This window comes from Pagrus major, chromosome 17 (assembly GCF_040436345.1).
Source record: "Pagrus major chromosome 17, Pma_NU_1.0".
NCBI lineage: Eukaryota > Metazoa > Chordata > Actinopteri > Spariformes > Sparidae > Pagrus > Pagrus major.
The window spans coordinates 12,750,571-12,773,931 of NC_133231.1; the positions used below are offsets into that span (position 1 = coordinate 12,750,571).

A 23,361-nucleotide genomic window follows, 5' to 3' on the forward strand; every position below is an offset into this window, starting at 1 on the left:
TATAACAATGCGTTAATTGCCGATATGATGTGGACAGCACAGATGGGCATTAATGAAAGCTTGCAAATCCAGATACACCACTGTATTACAACATATACTGATCTGCCACTTGACCTCTATGTCTGTCTCTAGATGATGGCTTGAATTTGTTCTCTTACTCTGTCTGTGTGCCTTCACTTTTCCTCTAATGTCATTACACTTCAACTCAGACCTTAGAAAGTGAACAATTCCATCGTCTTCCAGTGTCAATTCATTATACCACTGTCTTTATCTATATACACAAATAGCCATTTTAATTTTATACAACCCCCAAAACCTCAAAGCACCCCTTGTGAATACAGAGCGTGGAAAATAGAAACGAAAAATGAAAACTGATAATGTGACCTTAAAAAAATGTCTCTCTTTCTCAACCTCTACATCTCTACATAAATTCTCTTTGAGGATGGAAATAATGACTTTACCTCCCCTTTCCTGTGAGAAACCCCTCCTGTGACATATTTAAAGTAAACCTTAGGACTGGCAACAATTAGAGTCAGGAAATATCTGAACAAATGTACTTACAAAATGTGTGCAAAACAGGATGAGCGTGACATGTTGTACTGTATATACATCACTCAGAATAATAAAGGCTTGGGTGTGTTGTGTAAGAATGTTAAAAGAGTGCAGGAGAAAGTTAGTAGGGGGAAATAAATGCAAGTGTGTGTGTTGGATGGGCTGCAGACTTTATGAGGCAACTACTTTTACAAGGTCTCGTCCCCACTGCTGAACTTTTCATTGCTAAGTGACGTGTCGCTTGGCTTGCTGTGAAACCTTTCTCTTTTCTTTCGTTTTATCTCATTCTCTGCCATCCATTTCTCTCTCTCTCTTTCTATGCTTGCTTTCCTCTTCATCGGCGTCCCCCTCTTTCTCTCATGTCTCTGTCTGTTCCGTTCGTCCCCTCCCTTTCTGTCTGGCAGTTAAGGCTGATGGAGTGTGAAATTAGAAAGTGTATCATATTCTGCTCTGTGGCTCCATGTCCTGAGCTATAAGCTACAGCTAGTCAGAGTGAAAAATAACATGCAGTGAAACAGATACATTAACATGGTGTTTGTGTGTGCCTGTGTGTGAGTGAGTATGTGTTGGAAAGGAAGACAGAGGACAGTTAAGCCAGCCACAGCTTATCTTAAATTACTTATCTCACGCTTGGTACACTTGTGCTTTTCCATAAACTGCAGAAGCGAGCATGGATTAAAAATGCGGATGGACACGGATACACACAACTTACTCATTTGCTGGCTGAACAGAATTTGAATAGCCTGTAGTAAACAGGCTATTCAAATTCTGATTACAGTATTGTTTAAAGAACACAAAATGAGAGCTTGACAGATGTAGGATTGTTCCTCTCATTACCTGTAAAAGTCAAGAGAACACTCATTTCACTATACATGTACATCTGGTAGCCCGACATGCACATAGGCAACTGATTCAGAGATGCTAAATATAGCCTGCACGGAACTCTTCACTAAGTTCATCTTGACAAAATGACTTAATATTAGAGGTGTAGTGAACTGACACAAGACTCAGACATAAGGCTACATCAATACACAACCATAGATGCAAAAAATCTGTGTGAAATTTGACAGCAATTGACAACTAACTAAATGTGAATGACACTAGCAACTCAAACTGCTTCCAAAGCCACCAAGCCCCTAAATCCCACTGTAGTCATACGCTGTTGAAAATACCCAGTTTAGATTACCAATTTATCGCATACTGGTGAAAAATTCCTTCTCCTTGGGACTAGCCAAAATAATCTGCATAACTCTCATGCTTACTCTTGTTGGTGTCACAGTATTTTCTGGGGCATTTTTGATTACTTCAATATAAATACAAATTCAAGCAAAATTCTTCCCTCTTTTTATTATCCAGATATGTTTCATTCATGTATAAAGTAATAACAACGATCTGTGGATGAATGAGGCTGAAATACTCAGGATCCCTTTCCTTTTATAGTCTCCATTTCACACCCTTACCGTTATCATGTCATGATTTACATGTATTTTTATTTATTCCTGACATCAAGTTTATGTTCGGGTCCGGTTTAATTCATTTCAGTTCCAAATGCGATGCAATTCCTTTGGTTTTGTGTCAACTACAAAGTAAAATATATTTTAAGGTGTGTGCTGCAGTTTACCATAGCTTAAATAATTGTCACAGTAATGACTGTTTATAAACATGCATCTTTACCTGCATGAGTCCAGACACTTCTCCTCTCTGAAGTGGTGCAGCAATAGAGGGAGTGAACGGCTGACTGTCCTCTACTGGTCGGCCTTTCAGAAAGTGTTTCCCAGCCTCGTAGATGTCCACCTCAATCATTTTCCCCTTGAACTCAGCCCTCTGAGGTACCAGCACCTGCAAACAAGGAGCAACACATCACAACTGATGTCACTGCAAATTTTAAAAGCCCTCAGGAGAACCACAATTAACCATTAATCAACATTTGGAATTTCATTCACTGTAGCCGCAACTGTGGAAACACACCCTACTCTGAACATTTCCAAAACTTCAACTTCAATAATGGATAATATCAGCACTGCTGTGTAAAAGTTATGAGCTTTATGAGTCAGAGGGCAAAAGTAATGTAATTTAGTGACTGCGTTTGAGTGAGCAAATGCTGTCATTTACCAAGACAGACAGATCTATATAACCATCATAACAAACCCTCTGCATGTTTCTTCACATCTGTCAATTACATTCTCAATTGTTATTTAGCTGGCTCCTGCCTGCTAACAAAAAACACAGGGCTGAGTGTTTTCAGTTCCATTTATGGAAGCCCTCAAGGTCAAAAACTACGGCAACAGCTGTGAGATAAACCAGAGGGATTTGCTGGTTTGTCTTATTATTTCTCCATGGCAACTATAAATCTCGGTTGATCACAGCAGGAAAGAAGAGAAAACAAAGAGTTATAATTACGGCTTAGTGTGAAATGGAATTTGTTCTTAATAACTTATCCCCGTAAATAAAGATCATATGCAAATGCTTTTCCTTTCAAAACAATTCTCAAACCAATCCCAAAGTTTGAACAGTGTGAGTCCTGATTTACTTATTTTCTTTAGCTCCTACTTTCAGATTCCATCCCTCTGGTAAACAGTTAATAGATTGATCAGTGTTGTGACTATTGATTGAATTTAACACTAGTCTGAAGAGCTTGTGTAAATTATATTCACAACTATCGCAAAGGTCTTCTTTGGACCCCCGTATATGAGCGATTGGCTTAGGATTTGAAAAGTGATGTTTTCCTTCCTTAAAAAAGCAGACTGGAACACGGCCATCTATCTGACATTGCACGGATAATTTCCTTAGGAAACAGTTAATATCCATTATAGATTAATCTGCTGGTTATTTTCATGGTTAAAAGCAGCTGTGGCTCAGGGGTAGAGCCAGTGTCTTGATATCGGAAGGTCTGCATATAGAAGTGTCCAAGATACTGAACCCCAAACTGCTCCTGATGTGCTGGTCGGCACCTTGCATGGCAGCCACCGCCATCAGAGTATGAATGTATGAATTACTGTAAGTCGCTTTGGACAAAAGCGTCTCCTAAATGCCCTAAATATAAATGTAAATGTAAGCATGCAAATATAATAATAATGATAATAATGTGGCAATTGATCTTTTTACTTCCCTTTTGCTTCACAGGCAGATCAGAGGCTAGCATCAGCAACAGAACAGCGACCTTGGACCTGCTGGGGATTCAATGTCTTGCCCAAGTACACTTCAGCAGTGCTGCGTGCTGACTCAGATCATCTGGTTGTCTGTCTAACCATTACATGACTCTGCGGGGCTAAGCTACTGACTGGGCAGAGAATAGCATGTGAACTGGTGGAGGGAGGGTTACTGCTGTGATGGCAGGAGTAAGCCTGGCTCAGTGCTAATCTGTCAGTCTTTATCCAGCTGGTGGAATATGATAGGAGATGGAGAACAGGCCAGACAGACACACAGCCAGCGCCACACCTGCCTAATCAACACACCTGCTGCTCGACACTCTGACCACTGTGAGGGTGTGCACGTGTGTGTGAGTAGAAAGCGAACCAGGCTGGGAGTAGAGAGGTAAAACAGCAGGGCTGCGGGGGAGGAAGGTGAGGGTGTGTGTGTGTGTGGAGGTGAGGGTCATTCGAGGCCAATTACAGGGTGATTAAATGATGAAAGAGCTTGTCCGATTTCATTGGAAACCCCTCCTCCTACTTCCTCACTCAGCCACTAACAGGTACACACACACACACACACACACACACACACACACACACACACACACACACACACACACACACACACACACACACACACACACACACACACACACACACACACACACACACACACACACACACACACACACACACACACACACACACACACACACACAGGTGGGTTGGGTGCCCATTATACCCGTCAGGATAGATATCCATCTGATGGTGTAAAAAGTGAAACTAGGCCATTTGTTCACACTCACTCCTCTTGCTACCTTATTCTCCACTTCCCTCTCCCCCTCCCTCTGTCCTTTTCTTTGCTCCCACAACTTCTTTTCACTTCTTTCCTGACCCTCGGCTGCCACATTTTTTCTCCCTCATGCACCCAATCCATCCCCTCAATGAATGGCTCAAAGTTTTTCTTCTCTGTTCCTTTACCTTCTCCAAATTCCTCCTGTTTTATTAAATGTTTACATCATAGCACCAAAATACGTATATATTAAGTTCTAATAATATCATATACTGAAGAATGAATGACAGTAGGTTCTGGAAACTAAACCTTCCCTGCCAGTCATAACTCTAATGTGTGTACAACCTCAAGCCTATGTCTGTGTCTTTGATGTACAGTAGACATACGGTACATTACACAGGATATGGGGACATATCCCTTGGGGGAACAAATTCAGAACATATTGGTACATAGTGTTTTCATGTCAGGGGGTGATTTATGAAGAACACGCCAAAAACTTGATGTCCAAAAAAAGAAGACACAGAAAAGATTAAACACCTCAACACAATCTACTCAACAGTGAACTGACACAAATGACATACATGCCTGCATATGCACGAACGCAAGAAGGAGCATGCACTTGTACAACACACACATGAACCGACTGACACTTGTAACTTCGGTTTATAGCCCGCAGAAGGAGGTGCAAAGGAGGGGGAGAGGAGGGGAGGAGAGGAAAGTGGAAGGGAGGAAAAATTATTACCATCCCCTGCCCTGCCCGCTAATAAAAAGCATAACTTCAAACATGTTTCTGATGATGGTTAAAGCAGGAGGAAATTGATTTATTTGAAGATGTTTTAAAGTGAATTTTTCACAGGTTGAGAGAGGGTCTTTGAAGCCATGCGTGTGTGTGTGTGTGTGTGTGTGTGTGTGTGTGAACAGATGTGTGTGTGTGTGTGTGTGTGTGTGTGTGTGTGTGTGTGTGTGTGTGTGTGTATATGGTGGAATGTTCATGTCTTTAGGGCTGACCTTAATGTTGGTACAGTAAAAAAAGCAAAAAGTACTGCCGCTATCAGCCGCCAAATGCTCTCATGACCACCGCAGGGTGTGTGTGTGTGTATGTGTGAGCATGTGTGATATTATAGCTAACCTACTTTAGTCAATACAAGCTTAAGCTTCTGACACCTGCTCTGAGTACCCCTGTGACATTCAAAGCAAAGCTTCTGATCTGATTTACTAAGTGTGAAAATGAGGAAGGGTTGGATTAGCTGCACATATGGAAATATTTTCATCAAAAGCAGATTAATTTACACTGTTTTCGATGGTGGATTGAGTGTGCAGGCCAACAAAACTATTTTAGGATTCATTCAATACAAAAGTGTCAACAAACATCGAGCATGTTGAATCGTCCTGTATATCCATATAAGCCAGCTTGATTATAGGGTTGATCACAGTTGGATAACAGATAATAAAAATACCCTTATCTCTTAAGATAAATATGCAAAGTAAATATAACTAAAACACTTCCAGTACTAACGTTTTTAGGGTAGTTTAAATATACTTAAAGGGGCTCTGTGGAACTTCTGTGTTGTGTGCGAAGCTGGTCTTAGTTTATGTTAGCAAACTCCAGTTCTGAACTAACATTAGCTGCTGTTGCTGTTTGTTCGTGGAGTGGAAAGAGACACTGAGACAGGGCACTCAAGAACGTACAGAAATTCACATCTTTTGGACTGTCACAGAAAATCCGACCCGAGGCCTTCACAAAGAAATCCACAGTCCAGCAGCGTTAAATTAAACAAATCATCCACAGGCTTATACAAGGCAACCGAGAGAGACGGGTCTCATTTTTCACATCATATTACAATTTGCTCACATATGGCCAATAAAAAAGTGTTTAATACATATAAACTACTACAAATTGTTACATAGAGCCCTTTTAATACATTTGAGTATAGTTCAAAATGCTGTTGTTGTCTGTGAATGTGCTATTAACCAAAAAAGGAAAAGTTAGAAGATGAGAGCAACATATGGCCTATGAAGTCTGCATCTGGGTCCCTATTAATGTATTCTAACAGTTACCTTACCTGTTCATAGAACTTGTTGTGAGCCACATAGTACTGGGCATCAAATGACTCCTCTGTCACCAACACATTTTGCCGCTCCCCTACCTACAGAGAGAGAGAGTAAGAGAGAACAATTATAAAACTGTAATTACTCAGACAATAAATAGCAACCTCTTACAAGTTCATGAACTAACGAAACGTCAGCCTTTCATGAGGCATTTGTGCAAATGTATTTTCATTAGTAGATGTAGCCATATGTGCATGTCCTCAGACATATGCTGACCATAACCTAAGAGAAACAACAGGATTAATATCCCTGCAATTCATTACGGACCCTATTTCTCCATCTCTTCTCTACTTTCATTTCTATGTCTGCATGTCTTTCTCGTTGGTTCAGTCAGATTACACCAGTCAGAAAGACTTTGATAATTTTTTCTTTTCCAGTGATGTGCTATTAAGTCAAACAGGGCACATATTTACTTGAAAACAACTGATAGAGTGCTAAGTAATTATTATTTTCATGCTCTTTGTAGGATTTAAGTCTTGTTTGGCAAAATGTTCTTGCCAGCAAAAAAACAAACATGCTGTAAAATAATTGACTGTTACCCCTCTTATACCTACATTTCTTGCCTGCCTCTCCCCCCATTACTTAGGTGGGAAAATTATTAGAAATAAGGGTCAATTTTATTAAGTGAGCTCACAGAATCACACCATTTTGTCTGCTAATTTCATTGCATGTGTAATCATTTCACTGCATCCATTCATCTGCTGACACACATCTACTGATGTAATTTGACCACATAAAAACACTCTTAAAATACTTTGTAAGCATTGGTTATAAGTTTATCACTTTTGTTACACAGGGTTATACTGTATATGTTCAACACAAGCAAGCTGCCTCGGTCATACAATGTGCTCCTATTCATCAAGATCCCAATTCATCAAAGTTTTGGGCTTTCATGTTTTCTGCTACTCCAGTTCACCATTTAATTACAATCTCAAGGTTCCTGAGCCACTTCAGTCTTAGCGCTTTGGCTGAGAGGAGAGTAAGTACTATTAAACTCAGCTCCCTACAAAAAAAGAAAACTGAATAAAAGAAAAAAAAAACACAAGGCTAAACAGGATACAATTCAAAAGCTTGGAAGAAAACAGTCTATTCAGGACATCAGAAAATCAAGTACCACAACAAGGCCTCCCACTAAAGACATCTAGTATGGGACATAATGACAGAAAATACTTTTTTGTTGAGAACGTTGTTCATAGATAGATAGATGAGAATCTTAATCTATTTTTCTTTTTACATATATTTGACTGTGCTTAATTTAGATCCACAATTAATTGATTTGTGGATGGACACTGTTGACTTTGACAGCACAGGTGAAGGTTAAGATCCCAGCCAGCAATTCAGGAAACATTGCTGCAAACATAAACTTAGCAACATGTAGTAGAAAATGTTGGGAACAGAGTGTCCCGTAGGCTCAGTGGGCAGTATTTGCATTTTGACTCTGTCAGTGACAAGCCTGTGCTGTAAAACTGTGCTGACTTATCATTTCCTTAGCAATGTATCAGAGCCTTAGAAGTCATGGCTCTGACACATTGCTCAGGGTGTTTCCATTTTTGCAGACACCCATCTTCTGTGCTCTTTTCTTCCCTTCTTCCCGTCCTTATCCTTTAGCTTCCATCCCTCTCTCCTTTCTCTGGGCATTTTCTTTGTTGTTCATACCTCTCTTCCTTCCACTACAGTTCCCCTCATTCCTTTTCTCCTTTTTTTTCTTTTACTGATTTTTTTTCTCTGTGTGTGTGTGTACACGTGTGTGTTCCAACACAGACAGCACCTGCACAGGCATGCTGACAGACTTAAAAAGAGACCAAATAAATCACTGTTTCCTGCAAACAGAGCAATTTTCAGAAAAAGAGGATGGAAAAAATATCCTTTGAACATTATTACTGGATGGCGAACATTTGATTTGGGCCTTTTGTTTGCTCCTTTAGACTGAAAACAGACGTCTCTGTTGTGTGCACATGAAAAAACACTATTTCACAGTATTGTGAATATATATTAAAGGAAAAAAAATGTTGTTTGTCTTTTAAAAACACTTAAAATTTAAAGAGCTCATTCATTAACATTTGATCAGTTGTTTATCATCATCAACCACTGACTAATACATGTAGTTCTACCTATGTGCTATGATTTAAGTTTCTCAGTGACAGCATCACTTTGGTGACCAAAATAAAACATTAACTTACAGATTCTCAAATTCAGTACTACAGCAAACATGCAGAGCAGAGGCTCTTTAAAAATATGGGTATAGGGTGATCAGCCTGTCATTTCTTTTTGCTCTGTGGATGACAGACATCCACCTTACCATAGCATCCTTGAGGTTTTCATTTAGTTTTCAGCCATACACCATTGACCAGAGGTGAGATGTACTGAGGAACTGAAAGCTAGATGTGTATGTTCTGAATCTGTTTGAATTTGTTTGAGTCCAGACCTAAACCACCAGCGAGGAGCAATGATTTGTGGGTTTGAGGTATATAATATGTTGATTAAACTGTGCATAAGAAGATGATCGTGCATGAACACACCCCAGCATAGGCAATGACACATATGAGGATGTACTGAATCCAGTAAAATAAAAGTTGATGAGCTGCACCCACCTCTGTGCACCACACCATGAGTTGTGTGTATGTATTTGTATGCAGTATATGTTTTGGTCTTTGCGTAAGTGACTTATGGTCTTTCCTTGCATATCTGCATATGTGAGAGTCTGCATTTAGATTTGTATTTACTCCATCTGTTGAAAAACGTCACAGAATACCAAACAAGGCGTGCATGTCTTTGCACAGTGAGATGTGTATTTACTTCACCATCCCGAGAATAACATCCCATGATACACAGAAGATCCACTACAGATTTGTGGGATCATGAGTTTAATTGATAATTAATCCACATCATAACAAGGATAATGAGAGAACTGTGGCTTTGAATTGTAATCAACATTTTCATCTGCGTCACAATTAAAGGAGCAATTCACTCGAACATCTTTCAAAATCTCCCGCTGCATCTGCAGCCTTTTTTTAACAAATAAGACCCACCTCCTCCCAATCTTCTGACTATGGTCAGAAGTAAATGAACTTAGATGCTGTTGTGCTTAACACATAGTACACAAGGCTTGTTATATCGATATCTTAATAAGATATCTAAAATTCTATGCCCTCAATGTCATGTACATTTTTTCCCATGGTACTGAAATTGTTATTGAATATCAATATTTTTCAAGGTTCAAAGTTAGAAATTCCAGTAATGTGACAACAGTATTTTGCACTGCACCATACTACTTCAAAGTACTTTTTTGAGTAGATTGCATTCTAGACGACGTTTGTTTCAGAACCCCCTAAAACCATCATTAGTACAATTTACAACAGCCTTTGACCAATACACAGATGTAAGTGAACTGTACCCCCAACTGTTTGGAAGTGGCATGAAGGCTTATGCAACACCAAATCTGAACGCCATTTTCTTACTCACTGTGCATTTATGCATCACACTCTCACTCTCTTACCCATTCATTCTGTTTTTTTTCATCCAACTTCTGGAGCTCATTATCCACCCATATCATTCTTATACACACACTTTCACTCTACTGGATCATGCAAACATGCATGCACATTCACACACAGAAGGATGGTAGAATATGATATGCGTTCTTGCTCACAAACCTTGCCAAATTATCACCACCACACACTCAACGCAGATCAATTCTTACACACAAACCCCAACACACACACACACACACACACTCAGCCTTCTGTAAGAGATTTTGTTTTGTTGCCCGCTAAACAATCATTGCAAGGAGTGAGTTAACGGGGGCTAAAGAGAGATGCTCTGATCTTTTGGAGGTTCTCTTTGAATAAGCTGCTTGAAAGAGAAGAGAAATCTCCCCTGTTGGTTTGGGTATTTTGTTCTAACCTCAAAGTCAAAACCAAAGTAAAAGAGACTCAAACTTTTCAGTGTTTGCCACAAAGACTGAGGGGATTAAGGGTGGCTATGTTAAATGTTTGTAGGGACAAATGTGAAATTAACATAGATCAAAGTTATACAAATGAACTGTTTGGAATGAGGCCTGAATACAGATACCTTACGCACAGTACTACACGAACAGCATGACAAAGAAGGCAGAGCTAAGTAGACATATCAATCAATCAATCAATCAAACTTTATTTGTAGAGCGCTTTTCATACATGGTAATGTAGCGCAAAGTGCTTTACAGAAATTAAAAACAGCAGCAGCAACAATTAAAACAACAGCCCCCCCTCCAACTGTCTAGTTTACAAAGTCTCCACAAAGCGCTCTGGGCCAATCATTTCATATTCACATACTTACATAAACAGTCTCAGCTTTTGCAAAGTCAGACACCAGTAGCAACCAAAGCTACATTTCTCTGTTGATAAACTGACCCCTTTATCTGTCGAGTCATGCACTGCACTCACCTGTCTTTGACAGTACTTTCATACAGCAATTTTCAGCATCTCAGAGGTGTAGGTACTTTGGCAGCCAGTAGACTGACTCACCATCTTTCTGGTTGCAATCAACAATGGAGAGCTATGTTAACCATTGCCACAGAGTTTACAGTCTGATACGACTGGCTCCAACAATCTATGATGACAAATTAGTAATGATGTTTGAATTATTGGTGACCATTTGAAAGTTTGATAAAATCAAAATGCCTGCGACTCACTTAATGAGGTCTGGTTAATATCAAGTGTTTCAAGTGTTTGTTGATTACACAAGGGTAAACTAAAGAGTACAAAGAAGAGGAAATACTGCAATTAATGGCTTCAAGCTTTGAAAAGTGAACAACGCTCTGAGAAACAATAGGTTTGTGAGTCCTTCAGCTTTAACCAGATCCAGACACAAACACTCCAGCCAGTAAGACAAGTGGACTACAGATTCATGAATTACTATTTGAAAGGCATATGGCATCTTATCCACTATAACACCTTAGATAGTGCAGTGGGTGTGTGCAGGGATTTGAGTGTTTGATAGAGATGGAGAGAGAGAACATACCAAAACCTGGTGTTTTTTGTATGGTAATCAAGCTAGAATCCATCTACCTGAGTGAAACCAAATGCAAGCATGTACATCTGTATGTATATATTGTGTATGCGCAAATGTGGACCAAAAAAACAAAACAAAAAACAAACTCCTACTAAGACCTACTAACATCTGGCTTTTGTCTTCAATGAGAGGAGGTACAATAAACATTGAATTCGGTGCCAAATGACTGCAGTAGTCTCAAGTATTTATCTGCTTCACGTCTGATTTTTTTTTCCTTTCAAGCAGCGCTTAAACATTATTCAGTCAGTGTTGAGTAGAAGTCACTTGTAGAAAACACTTATCAGCAGTCAGGATTACTATTGCACACAATAGAGAGACATCTCTTTAGTACTTACTTTTTTTAATTAGTGCTTTTATGAAACATGTACTGTCAAAAACCTTGAAAGCACAACTTCTTATTTCAATATTACTCAAAGTTAAAAAAAATAAAAACTTTACAGAGCAACTGCCATGGAGTCAAAAGTTAAGGGAAAACACATTTCTTTCTAGTTACCTACTTCATGGACCTTCGAGGCACTCAGTGAATAGCAATAAATCAATGACCCAGCTATAGTGTGTGTAAAATTGTAAAAACAGAGAAGGGCTGCTGAATAAAGCAGAATTCTGACTCTTTCAGACAACTGAGACAGCATGATAATAAAGTTTGTGTGCAGGTGATTTAGTGTAGATTAATGACAAACAAAGAGGTGATGCAGAATGATGGGGTTACAGAGAAAGATGAATAAGTTACAATATGTGCCTTAGCTTTGATTAAGCTTCCTTCCTGATTTGTGTGTGAATGTGTGTGAGTATGTGTGTGTGTGTGTGTGTCTGTGAGCAAGAGAGAGAGAGAGAGGGAGAGAGAGAGAGAGAGAGAGAGAGGGAGAGAGAGAGAGAGAGAGTAAAAGAAAGAGGGGGATAGAGAAGAGAGAAGCGGAAGGAAAGATGTTGGGTAAGTCAGCCAAAATTCAAACTTTATTAACATTATAAAAGGACTCTCATACACACGTACCCAACAAAAATAACTAAATCACCCACACACACACACTGACAAACAAAACAACATGAAGACAGACACAAATCCACACCTACAGACAAAGACCCTGACACACCACTGTACCGAGCATCTCTAGGCTAGATTAATGGCAATTACCCTGATATACATCCCTGAGTATACACCGGGCTGAAGCTCAGGAGCTCTATGTTTGTGTGTGTGTGTCTTGAGGCTATACACCAGAACTCTAATGCTTTCTTGGCTCTCATAGACACCCCCGCCCTCCCTCTCTCTCTCTCTGAACAGGGCTGGTGAAATGTGAGAGGTGTTTGCCAGAACAGAGCGCTGTGCACCTGCATCAAATCTACAACCCCCCTCCAGGCCCTCTGTAGTCTTCCCAAAGCTTGCCAGACTACGTCACACACACACACACACACACACACACACACACACACACACACACACACACACACATAAAAGCATAAATGGTTACAGTAAAATAAGGGTGCACTGCTGATTCTTAAGAAAGAAAGAGTAAGATGTTAAACAGGAGAAGTACAAGTGAAGGAATGAGAAAGTAAGGGAGCAAGAAAGTACACAAAAGACCTAAAGTATAGGAGGTGAGGAACAAAAAGAAAAATATGATCCCGTTTACCTCATCTGTGATATAGTAAACAACTGTGCAAACAACAACTTTTAGTGTTAGTCTGAAAAACACTCTGAAATCCTGGTGAAGCTTGTAACTACAAGATTGCCTTTTAGAGAACGAAGAATGAAGAAAGAAGAATGCACTGTGTTTGAATGTCATGAATGCTTAGGTCACTGAATTTCCCCGTCAAACAAGGACTTCCAAGAAGTTTCATAGAGAGTGGAAGAAAGAATGGTAAACTTGCGAAGAAGCACTAGAGCAGCAATGGGGAACTACAAACGTAGAGATTGTTTACACAGGCTGTTTTTGGGAGAGGTTAGGTTCAGTTCTAGCTAATAATCAAATGCATTTTTCTCCATCGTGTAATCTGTCAGTGTGATTTAATAGGTTATTTTTCTGTAATGGATGTTAAGATTGATAAGTTGAAAAGTAGGGAGGTCAGAATTTCACACTTATACTGAATTATTTTGAGTGTCACTTTAGATTCAATGTGCTGGAGTAAAGAGCCAAAGCAACCAGGAATGTGTCTGTATAGAGATGGATAGAGTACAATGCAGGTAATAGCAAAAATATGTCACTTTAAATATTTATTTATAGTATTGTTGATACATTACAGGCTAGGTTTGACACAAAACATTCAAACAGAAAGAGAACAGAGAGACAGAGGACACAACTAGAGTGAAACAGAAAAGTTCTAGCACAGGATGATGAGTTGTTATATGAAACTGATTTATGTTTTTGCAACACGGACCTGAAGATCATAATGTTATGTGACAATGTGCTCTGTACACAGATGCTGCATCTACATACACAAAACATACTGTATTCTGGCAGAGTTATATAAAAAAAACAAGCACCATTAGACGCATCCACACTTGATTGCCTCATCAATTTCAGCCAACCAACAGAAAAGACAGTCAAGAGTGCCACCAGGGTGACAGATCTAGTTTGTCAGAGGAGACAGATAGATGTCTCCCTCACACACACACACGCGCACACACACACACACAGGCCTGTGACAGTATCCCGTAGGCTGTTTAGTGTCGCAGATGTTGGAATGAATCACATCAAAACAGAGACATGGCAGAAAACACAGAATGAAAGGCTCAGAAACATGAGTTAGTAAAATACAAGATATCACACACACACACACACACACACACACACACACACACACACACAATGGCACGATTCCACAAACACAAAGAACACATATGCTTGGTCATATGCAAAATAATGCCCTTAAACAAAACAATAAAACTTTGAAAGTATTTAGACAGAATAAAATTCCCTCAAAAAGTTCAAGTTCAAAATAAAAATATCAACACAGGACAAAATCTTAATATTGTTAATACATATACCCTGAATTAAATATTACCCCATAGATATCTACCTGGCTGAATAAATGGACAAACAAAAAATGGTTTCTGTATGTATCTATGTATGTATGTATGTATGTATGTATGTATGTCAACATTCATTACAGGAAATGACAGATCTCAGCTCCTGACAGACCATATAACTAATGCTCTTTGGCCTAAACCAGTTCTACTTCTGTTAAGCACAGATCATATATTTCTTTCCTCTGCTGAGATGGTCATAACTGATATCATATCTCACGTATCCACAGTGATTGGAAATTGTAAAAACATTCCACTCATTTATTTGTCCACCGAGGGGCTTGTTTGACAGCGTGTGTGTGTGTGTGTGTGTGTGTGTGTGTGTGTGTGTGTGTGTGTGTGTGTGTGTAGTGGGTGTGGAGGACCAAGCCCTTAGCATCACAGCGCCTATGTGTCTGAAATTGTGTGTGTTGGCAACTGCAGCATCAATCAGAGCTCAGCTGTGATTGTCAGCCTGATTGTCCGTTATGTCCCTGTGGACCTGGAGGCCTTGGTGTGTGTAATTCATGCGTGTATGTGTGTGTATGAGAGAGAGAGACCGAAAGAGGATGGGAGAGTAACAAAGCGCATGTGTAAAGCACACATCTATACATCCACATTAATCTATAATTGCAGCTGAAACTAATGCCTTGGCAATAGCAGTATGATTATGATTATCACTGGAGGCCACACCTGAAGACACAACAAATCACACATGCATAGGAAGGCCTATCTACGAACGCGGCTGATTGCTGTTCAAGGCTAGCCCTCCAGTCGTCCTATTAGAATGAGAGAAATGCATGTATGTGTTTTGATAAGGGAGAAAAAAACATGAGCTACAAGGCCATCCTGGTGGCTCTGTGGGATTAGGCGAGGATCATGTACTCCTAATGCCTGATTGGGTTAAAAGGCGACTCATGACCTCTGATGCGTGTTCTATCTCCATCTCTTTGCTTCCTTTTTCCTGACTTTTAGCGATTGTGCAAATCCAAATAAAAAAGCTGATAAAAGTGATTGAAAATTTGGTTGCAAACTGATAACACCAAGAAAATTGTGTGTGCTGCAAAGAGAAAAAGAAAAGCAGCAATCTGTCTAACAGGGTACAAACTACCTTTCAAAGCATAAAACAAGTTAATTTTTCACACAAATGTAAAAATGGAAGTAGGTGTAAAAATACCAATGCCCTCATTCAAATGCAAAAAGCCCTCTACACTCCACATGTGTTCAGTTGTTGGTGTTAAACTGTCTCTAGAGAGCAGTCTCCAATCCCAACAGTAAGTAAGAGTATTATACATACAGAACTGTGCTGTTTAGGCAGCATGGCAAAAAGCAGAGTGGCGAGTGGAGAGCTTGCATAGCGGATGGACACACTCCACATACAATAACTTAACCCTAACCTAACCTTAATCAAGAGTTAAGTTAATCATAAAATTTAGTTTTTCGGCCCTTTAATATTGGGTATCTTCTGATATCTAGTGTGGCCCGATACTTATATGTTGATTAAATGTATGAAATAACAGGAAAAGCCAAATAAATCAGACAAAACTTATTTTTCACAAGCTACTTGATCCAAAAATATTTAATTGAGAAGCTTAAATTATTGAAATTCTACGAATGAAGCTTGATTGGGAGAATGCAACCTTTGAAATTGACGTGACTCAATCAGCCAAAGAGATGCATCACTCTGGTGGAGTAGTGGGACCATAGAAGCACTTGCAGTTGTAGAGTAGAGACACTGGACTACAAGGACACAGTTTAGTTTTGGCTTGTTATCAAGTTACTCAAGGATAATTAGCAACAGATATGACCTGCCACTGGCAATAGCAGCAGTTGGCGCTGGAAATTAAAAGAAAGAAGAAGTAGTTGCTTGCTGAACATTTTGCGCACTGCTCTCTGGTAATGATAATTACTGCCCGGGCTTAGCAAATCCATCCCTTTTTTTCAACATCAATGTCAGAACTCAGACATTTCTTTACATTTCCACACTCTAATTCTCACTTGCATATGAAGCGAAATGCTTGTACTATAGAAGTAGAGGAGAGTAGCAGTGCAACAATTGCTTAGGTAGATAAAACACAGCTGAATGAAAGCTGATCAAAACAACTGGACTTTGAAGACACAAATTACAGAAGTAAAGGCTCGACTCCAAAACAGGCATTTCAGTCAGTGCAGGAGCAGTGTTTTCTGTGGGAGAGATTAACTCCCTGTGGCGTGGACTTTTTCACTTTGCAGACCTTTTACATGCACAAATATTCAACACAACAAAATAAAGGAAAGGCAAAAATCCCAAAAGCATAATATGACCTCTTTAATAAACTGGCACCCAAGTGTTCATGTCTATCATGTAAAATTGTCAACACTGGCTAGTAAAGCTCTTCCTTGCCTGTAAGCTGCACTATTATTCTCAAAAAATACAGTAAATGGTGTTCTAAACAGGTTGACATTTGTTTATTGCATTTTCTTTCACATCACTGAAGCATTCTTCTCAACTGAGCAAGAAATAAAATGAGTTCAGTGCATGTCAACCAATGTCAAGGAAGCCCTTAATAACTATCATTGTATGCCACATAGTAGGTTTTGTCCACAATTATGATGTACTTCTCCATTTTCTCTCTCTTGTGAATACAGAACACTGACAGGGGGTTGAAGTGTTCTGTGCTATAGTGTGTTCGCTCTTGGACACTCAACATTTTGATTCTCTTCATGGGCTAACGATTCTGTGTCAGTGTGTGCTTGTGTATGTGTGTGTGTGTGTTCATGGCTCAGCAGGCTTGTGTCCTCTTCATCTGTCCCACTGATGGTACATTCTGAAGTGGTGCAATGATGGGCTGTCAAGTACTCTGCTGTTTTTTTCTGTCTCCGACTCACTCAGGTACCCAAGGACAAGAAAACAACAGATGAACCAAGGGCATATAGAGTGGGAAAAAAAAATAAGAGGGAAGATTTGATTTTCTTTATGTGTTTGATTTCTTTTTGTACTATCATTATAATCATTCTTTTTCCTTTTGTACTTTTGCTTTAGTAGACAGTAACCACAGGTGAGTGGCCGCAAGGTCTATAGTCAGAAAGAAGGCAGACAAGAGAAAGAAGTTGTAATCTGCAATCAAACACAAAGAAAAACAAGCAAATGGCTAAAATACGAGCCCTAATGGTAGATGTCACCATTTGGAATAATGTGAAGATGAGGTAAACGTGAATTGCTTTCAGAGAACATCTGAAAACTCACCTTCAATGTCTGAATAATCTGGTACAAAGTTTAGTTTTTCAACATTAAATGAGATTAATTTGGTTTGAATTTGAACTTTTTGACAGTGAACATTAGTAAATGACTACTATTCAGTGATCTGACACTTAATTTCAGTATAACAAAGGCAGATTCAGACTTGTTCTTGTACCAGGAAAAATGTCAGGACAACAAAAGAGTAACATAAAGAAGTACATGTGGTGCATTTATTACAGGGAAACCCGTTTGGAAACTAGAAGAATTCTGACGAGCCACCGTGGGACATGGCAACACTGTGTTTGGTCCGGCTATACAGAGCAAAACGGGAGACAGAATGAGAAATTGCAGACAGGAGATCTTGATGCAAGGACAGGGATACCAATAAAATGTAAACTTCTTGTAGGGAGAAGTGGGCAGAAAGATAAGTAGTAGAGTTAACTCTGCGAAGCCTTGGGCCATTACTGGTATAGACACAGTACAGCATGGAAAGAACATTGGGTTGGAAAGCGCTGACAGTACAGATCATATGTATATGTAAAAGGTCACACAGCAAGGGAAGCACAGAATATAGTTCCCTATAGGGAGATGGAAAGCTCCAGATGACAAAAATACTGTGTGCTGAAAGGCAAGTCACCCAAAAGGCTTTTTGGCCATTCAGGCAAGTTCAGCAAGAAATGGAAGGAAGCAATGTCACAAAGCACAATGACAGACACACCAACGTCAATACACTTCAGATGCATTGCCGTCCACTGAAAGTATTGTGTACAGCTAGTTCATCTTGCTAATGTTAGTTGTAGTACCTAAAAGCTTTCTTTGTATTAGTGAATCAAAGTCATGTCAACAGAACACACATACAATGTTTAAGTAGTGCCATGTCAAGGTTGTGAGTACTGCATCTTGAATTATTACATGCTCTCACAACAACATAAATACATCATATATATATATATGCATGTATGCTCTTTAGGTAAAGTAGGACATGCATTGTGGAGGTTTTAGAATGGACACAGTATGTCACTAATCTGTTTATGTGAGTGATATAGACTGAGTGGACAGAATATATAACAGACATGAATGTGTGTTTATTGGCTACAGGGTCAGAAGGAGTTGACAAAACCAACACTGATGTGTAGTGCCTGCTTATTACCCATTGTATGTTGGTATGTTTGAGTATAGCAAGAGGTGAAGGCTGTGCTATGACTTTTTATATGAGTTAAAGAGACAGAGAACGTGACAGGACAGCATTAAAACATATATGCACATAATAACCCATGTACAGACAATGTATAGATCAGAAACCGACATCCCAGAAGGACGGGTTCAAAAGGATTGCAATCATATAATGCATAACCAAATTGGAAAATTATTACATTTGCTAAAATATCCCCCTATTTCGAGGTTGAGAGTAGATTAATGCATTATGGCTGTTTAGTGGCCTCAGGCTCAACAAGAGCTGACACAAACCCACGCTGATGTATGCATTCTTACTGGCCAATGTATGTATAAATTGCAGACTATAGCATGATATGCATGCAGGATATTCGTATGTATGTATGTATCAAAGTGACAGTGAAGGGGTCTGGACAGTGTGACAATAAATAACCATATTATGTCTCCTATTGGTCTAATCTACATGGAGAGTAAGACAAGGAGAGGCTATAAGGATCAAAAAGAGCCAACATGCACACACACAGAGCCACTTGGCAGATTTTCACTTCATAAACTTGCTTAAACATGCCCAGATCTTCAGTTCTTAATATCATCTAGCAGTTTGCCTTACTGTTTCATTTATATTTAGCATAAATACATTGAAAAGATTTGTGTAGGCTTACATTATTTGAATTACTCTTAATAAATCCACTGTATATACTGTATATGTGATATATGTGATATGTGTTTTGAAAAATATGTGACATCTCAGGTAGAACTAAGGAATCTAAATTGAGTGCAGATCTAAGGGGATATTTGTAATAATTTCCTTTACTCCCAATATCAAGCAGAAATCAAAATCTAATGCAATTCTGTACATCACTCTGGCTTGCATGTAAGTCATCCAATTCAAACACTAAATCTCCATCAATCATCAGAGTGATACAGGAACAGTGCGATAGCCAATCAACCAGCAGAAAGAAATCAACTGCATTATCTCTCTGAATCAGCTTATCCATCTTTCCCTACATAGATGAAAACATGGGAGGGAGAATCATTTAAATATCCCAAAAAGTCAAAGACAAAATCTAAAGACATGAGTTAAAATCATCATCAGTGAAAGTCAGATTGGCTTCAGCAAGATGAAACTTGAATGAACAAATGGCTCACAAATGGGGCAATATTAGCACTTCAATGGTGTTGATTGATTTATGGGGGTGATCAGGTTGAATTGATTCCGAGAGCACACGCACACACACACACACACACACACACACACACACACACGCACACACATACACACTCAGAAATAATAAACATTAATTAAAGGGAGCAGGTAGTAATCAGACACAGCTTTAAGAGGCTAGCCTGCTAGTGCACAGCTGTGCCATTCAAACCAACAGTCATCAGAAGTAGACAGATATACAAAAAGCACAATCCCTCAGCACTCATCCAAGAGCAAAAGCATGTAGCCCACATGTAGCTAAAACACAGGATACACTCACAATGGCAATCTTGCTTACTGCTGCTATTTAACCACTTCCAACAAGTACGCTTAGTATGTTGCAATGTGTCTATTAATGGTTATAGCAAAAGCGTTACTGTGAACTCAGTCTTTTAATGGACACTGGGATGTGTGGACTAATAGCAGTTGAAAATAACTTAAGGGGCTGGTGTATGTAGTGATACTTTTTTGAAAGAATCAATATGCTGCAGTATTTATGACCATGACACAAACATACGAATGTGAAAAAAGCAGTCAATGAATGAGTGTGAATTTCCAGCACAGACACAAAGCACACCAAATGCAGGAGGCGGTTGGCAGGCCGAGCTAGCTCTGACTGTGGGCTAATGGCACAAATGCAAATGAGAGGCCGATCTAAATGGCTTCAACTTCATTTGAATATGCATTATACCAGCTTTTGTGTGTGTACACAATTATGAATGTGACTCTGCATGTGCTCATAAATGTGTGTATCTCTGTGCTGGTTGACTTGATGTGCATTTCCCTCCTGGATATATGTGTTTTCAAGCTGATTTGGCATACAGTAAACTATCTACTGTTTAAATAAACAAGGATACAGGGACCAATATGCAAGGCCTATACGTGTGCTGTCTGCCATTCTGCCATTTAAATACTGTGAATGAGCTTTTCCAATGGCAAGTGTAGAGAGAGTGCTTCATAGAGGTTATGTATTTTCTGAGTGTGTGCATGAATGCAAATGTATTTGTGTGCAACACAGAAAAAGTGATTACTTCAGTGTGTGTCTCTGGTTACTGTGTGTTTGTGTTGCAGCAGATGCCAGGCCCTTGGGTGGCATATGGCTGAGTGGCAGGGCTATCAAATGGCCAGTTTGGTGTGTGTGTGTGTGTCTGTGTCTGTGTGTCCATGTGTGTCACAAGCCACCCGGCTGGGGCTTGAGCAGGATTTGAACGTTCATCCAAAATTAGACCCTCTATATTCATCACCTCTGACAAACACACACACACACACACACACACAAGCACCTCTATGTTTGGCACGGGGGCTTGGCTAATTTGTACAGAGCAGACGCTTGGAGCTACTGTACTCAATAACACAAATCCACAAGCACACACACATGCACACACACTTTACAGGTGTACAACAAACGTATAAAAAACCAAAAAATCGTTATTTAGCATAAACACACCAATACACAGACAAATTATTGCAAATTATTTGTAAAAACAAAAAACACACAATCACACTAGTGTTTCTGTAGGTAGGGATAGCCGTTTTTTGAAAGCCAGCCTGAGCCAGCCACAGCTGAGGGTGACGCTACTCCAAAAAACACTAATGTAACACTAATGTATGTAATGATACTTTTTAGCCTATTCCTGTATGGATTGGAGGACATTTAAAACATATTGCAAGGTAACAAAAAATTCATAGCAAAAAGTAAAAGAATTTCAGGAAGAAAAATCCACTGTGACCTTTCAGGGGCTTCATAGTCACACCAGGACATGAGGAAGGGTGAATATCGCTGTTGGCAAGCTATATTCGAGCAGTCGTTAGCCAGACATGCAGAGAAAGTAAATGCGTACAACTTGTCATTAAATTTCTCTCCAAAATATATATGGAACCCTGTGTGCATGACTGACCTCACTGCATATATAGCTTAAAACAATATCAATGACCTTTTAATGCCTTGAGAAGCTGTCGTTGTGACCTTGTTTGTCTGAACAAATACATGTTTGCCTCTACTCGCATCTGTTAATAAGCACTGGATAAAAAACATATCACTGTGCATATTCGCCTGTGGTGAACTTGATATATAAACAAGCCTACTGTATGTACCCAATAAAAGCCTAGGGCAGTTTTGCCAACTCCATATACTTGTCTGCTAATGGGCACACACTGTCATGCTCTAATGTCAACAGGCATTTACCCATAAACAGGTCAGTGCAAGTGAAAATGACTCCATGCTACATTAGATTAATTAACCAGCAAATGTCCTCTCCAAGTCCCCCACACAGTAATCAATTCGATCTATATTTGCTGGCAAAGGTTATTCATTCATATATGGTACATTAGATACATAAACAACTTGTGTCCTCAATAGGGCCTGAGGCATCCTACGCAACACTTTAAAAAGTGTTATTTACTCATGAAAAAAGCTATCAAATCACATCATTTTCAAGCAGGCTAGTGCAACCTCTGAATGACTTTTGACTTGTTCTAAGGCCTGAAAACAAACAATGAGAAACATGAACGAGCACTTGCAATGCATTATAGTACAGCTGCATGAGGCCTATCAGGTACAATTTTAGTATAGGCAGTGATTTGGGCCAAGGGGCTAAAAATAAATGAATAAAAATAAACATATGGCTTACATATAGAACAATTTTAAACAACTTGTAAACACAGACATTTTCCACAGTATGTTGGGAAAATGTTCTATCAGTAAAAAAAAAAAACATAATGCAAGCAGAAAGCGGAAGATTACAAAAAATCAGAAACACTTACTTCATTGTATGGATGTAGTAAACAATTTATATATAAGTTGTACAGACACGGCCAGGTATATCACTATAAATAGCATACTGTACACATAGAGTGCATAAGTGCAACAGTGTACTAAAAGTAAACAAAAGTGGGCCAAAAGTGCAGGAGCAGTTCAGCAATAATGCAGTAACATGGCTACGCCTTCATATATGATACATTAAAGAAATGAGCCACACATCCTCAGCAAAAGCCTCAAGCACCAGTTACCAATGTACTCCTAGGAAACTAAGGTTATTCACATTTTATATGCGCTACATTGGATAAACAAACTGGGCTTAACAGAAGCCCACAAGCAAAGCTATTGACTCCACAAAGACCAAACTT

At 39.3% G+C, this 23,361-nt stretch overlaps 1 protein-coding gene across 1 annotated transcript in view; it reads right to left on the reverse strand.

Moving 5' to 3' along the window:
- Positions 1-23,361, reverse strand: part of cdkal1 (CDK5 regulatory subunit associated protein 1-like 1) — a 239,293-nt gene that overhangs the window by 14,521 nt on the left and 201,411 nt on the right. Inside the window, exons 13-14 of the mRNA XM_073485828.1 lie at positions 6,540-6,623; positions 2,227-2,391 (exon numbers count right to left, since the gene is read on the reverse strand). Coding sequence (XP_073341929.1) covers positions 2,227-2,391; positions 6,540-6,623 — 249 coding nt within the window. The remainder of the gene's footprint in view (positions 1-2,226; positions 2,392-6,539; positions 6,624-23,361) is intronic.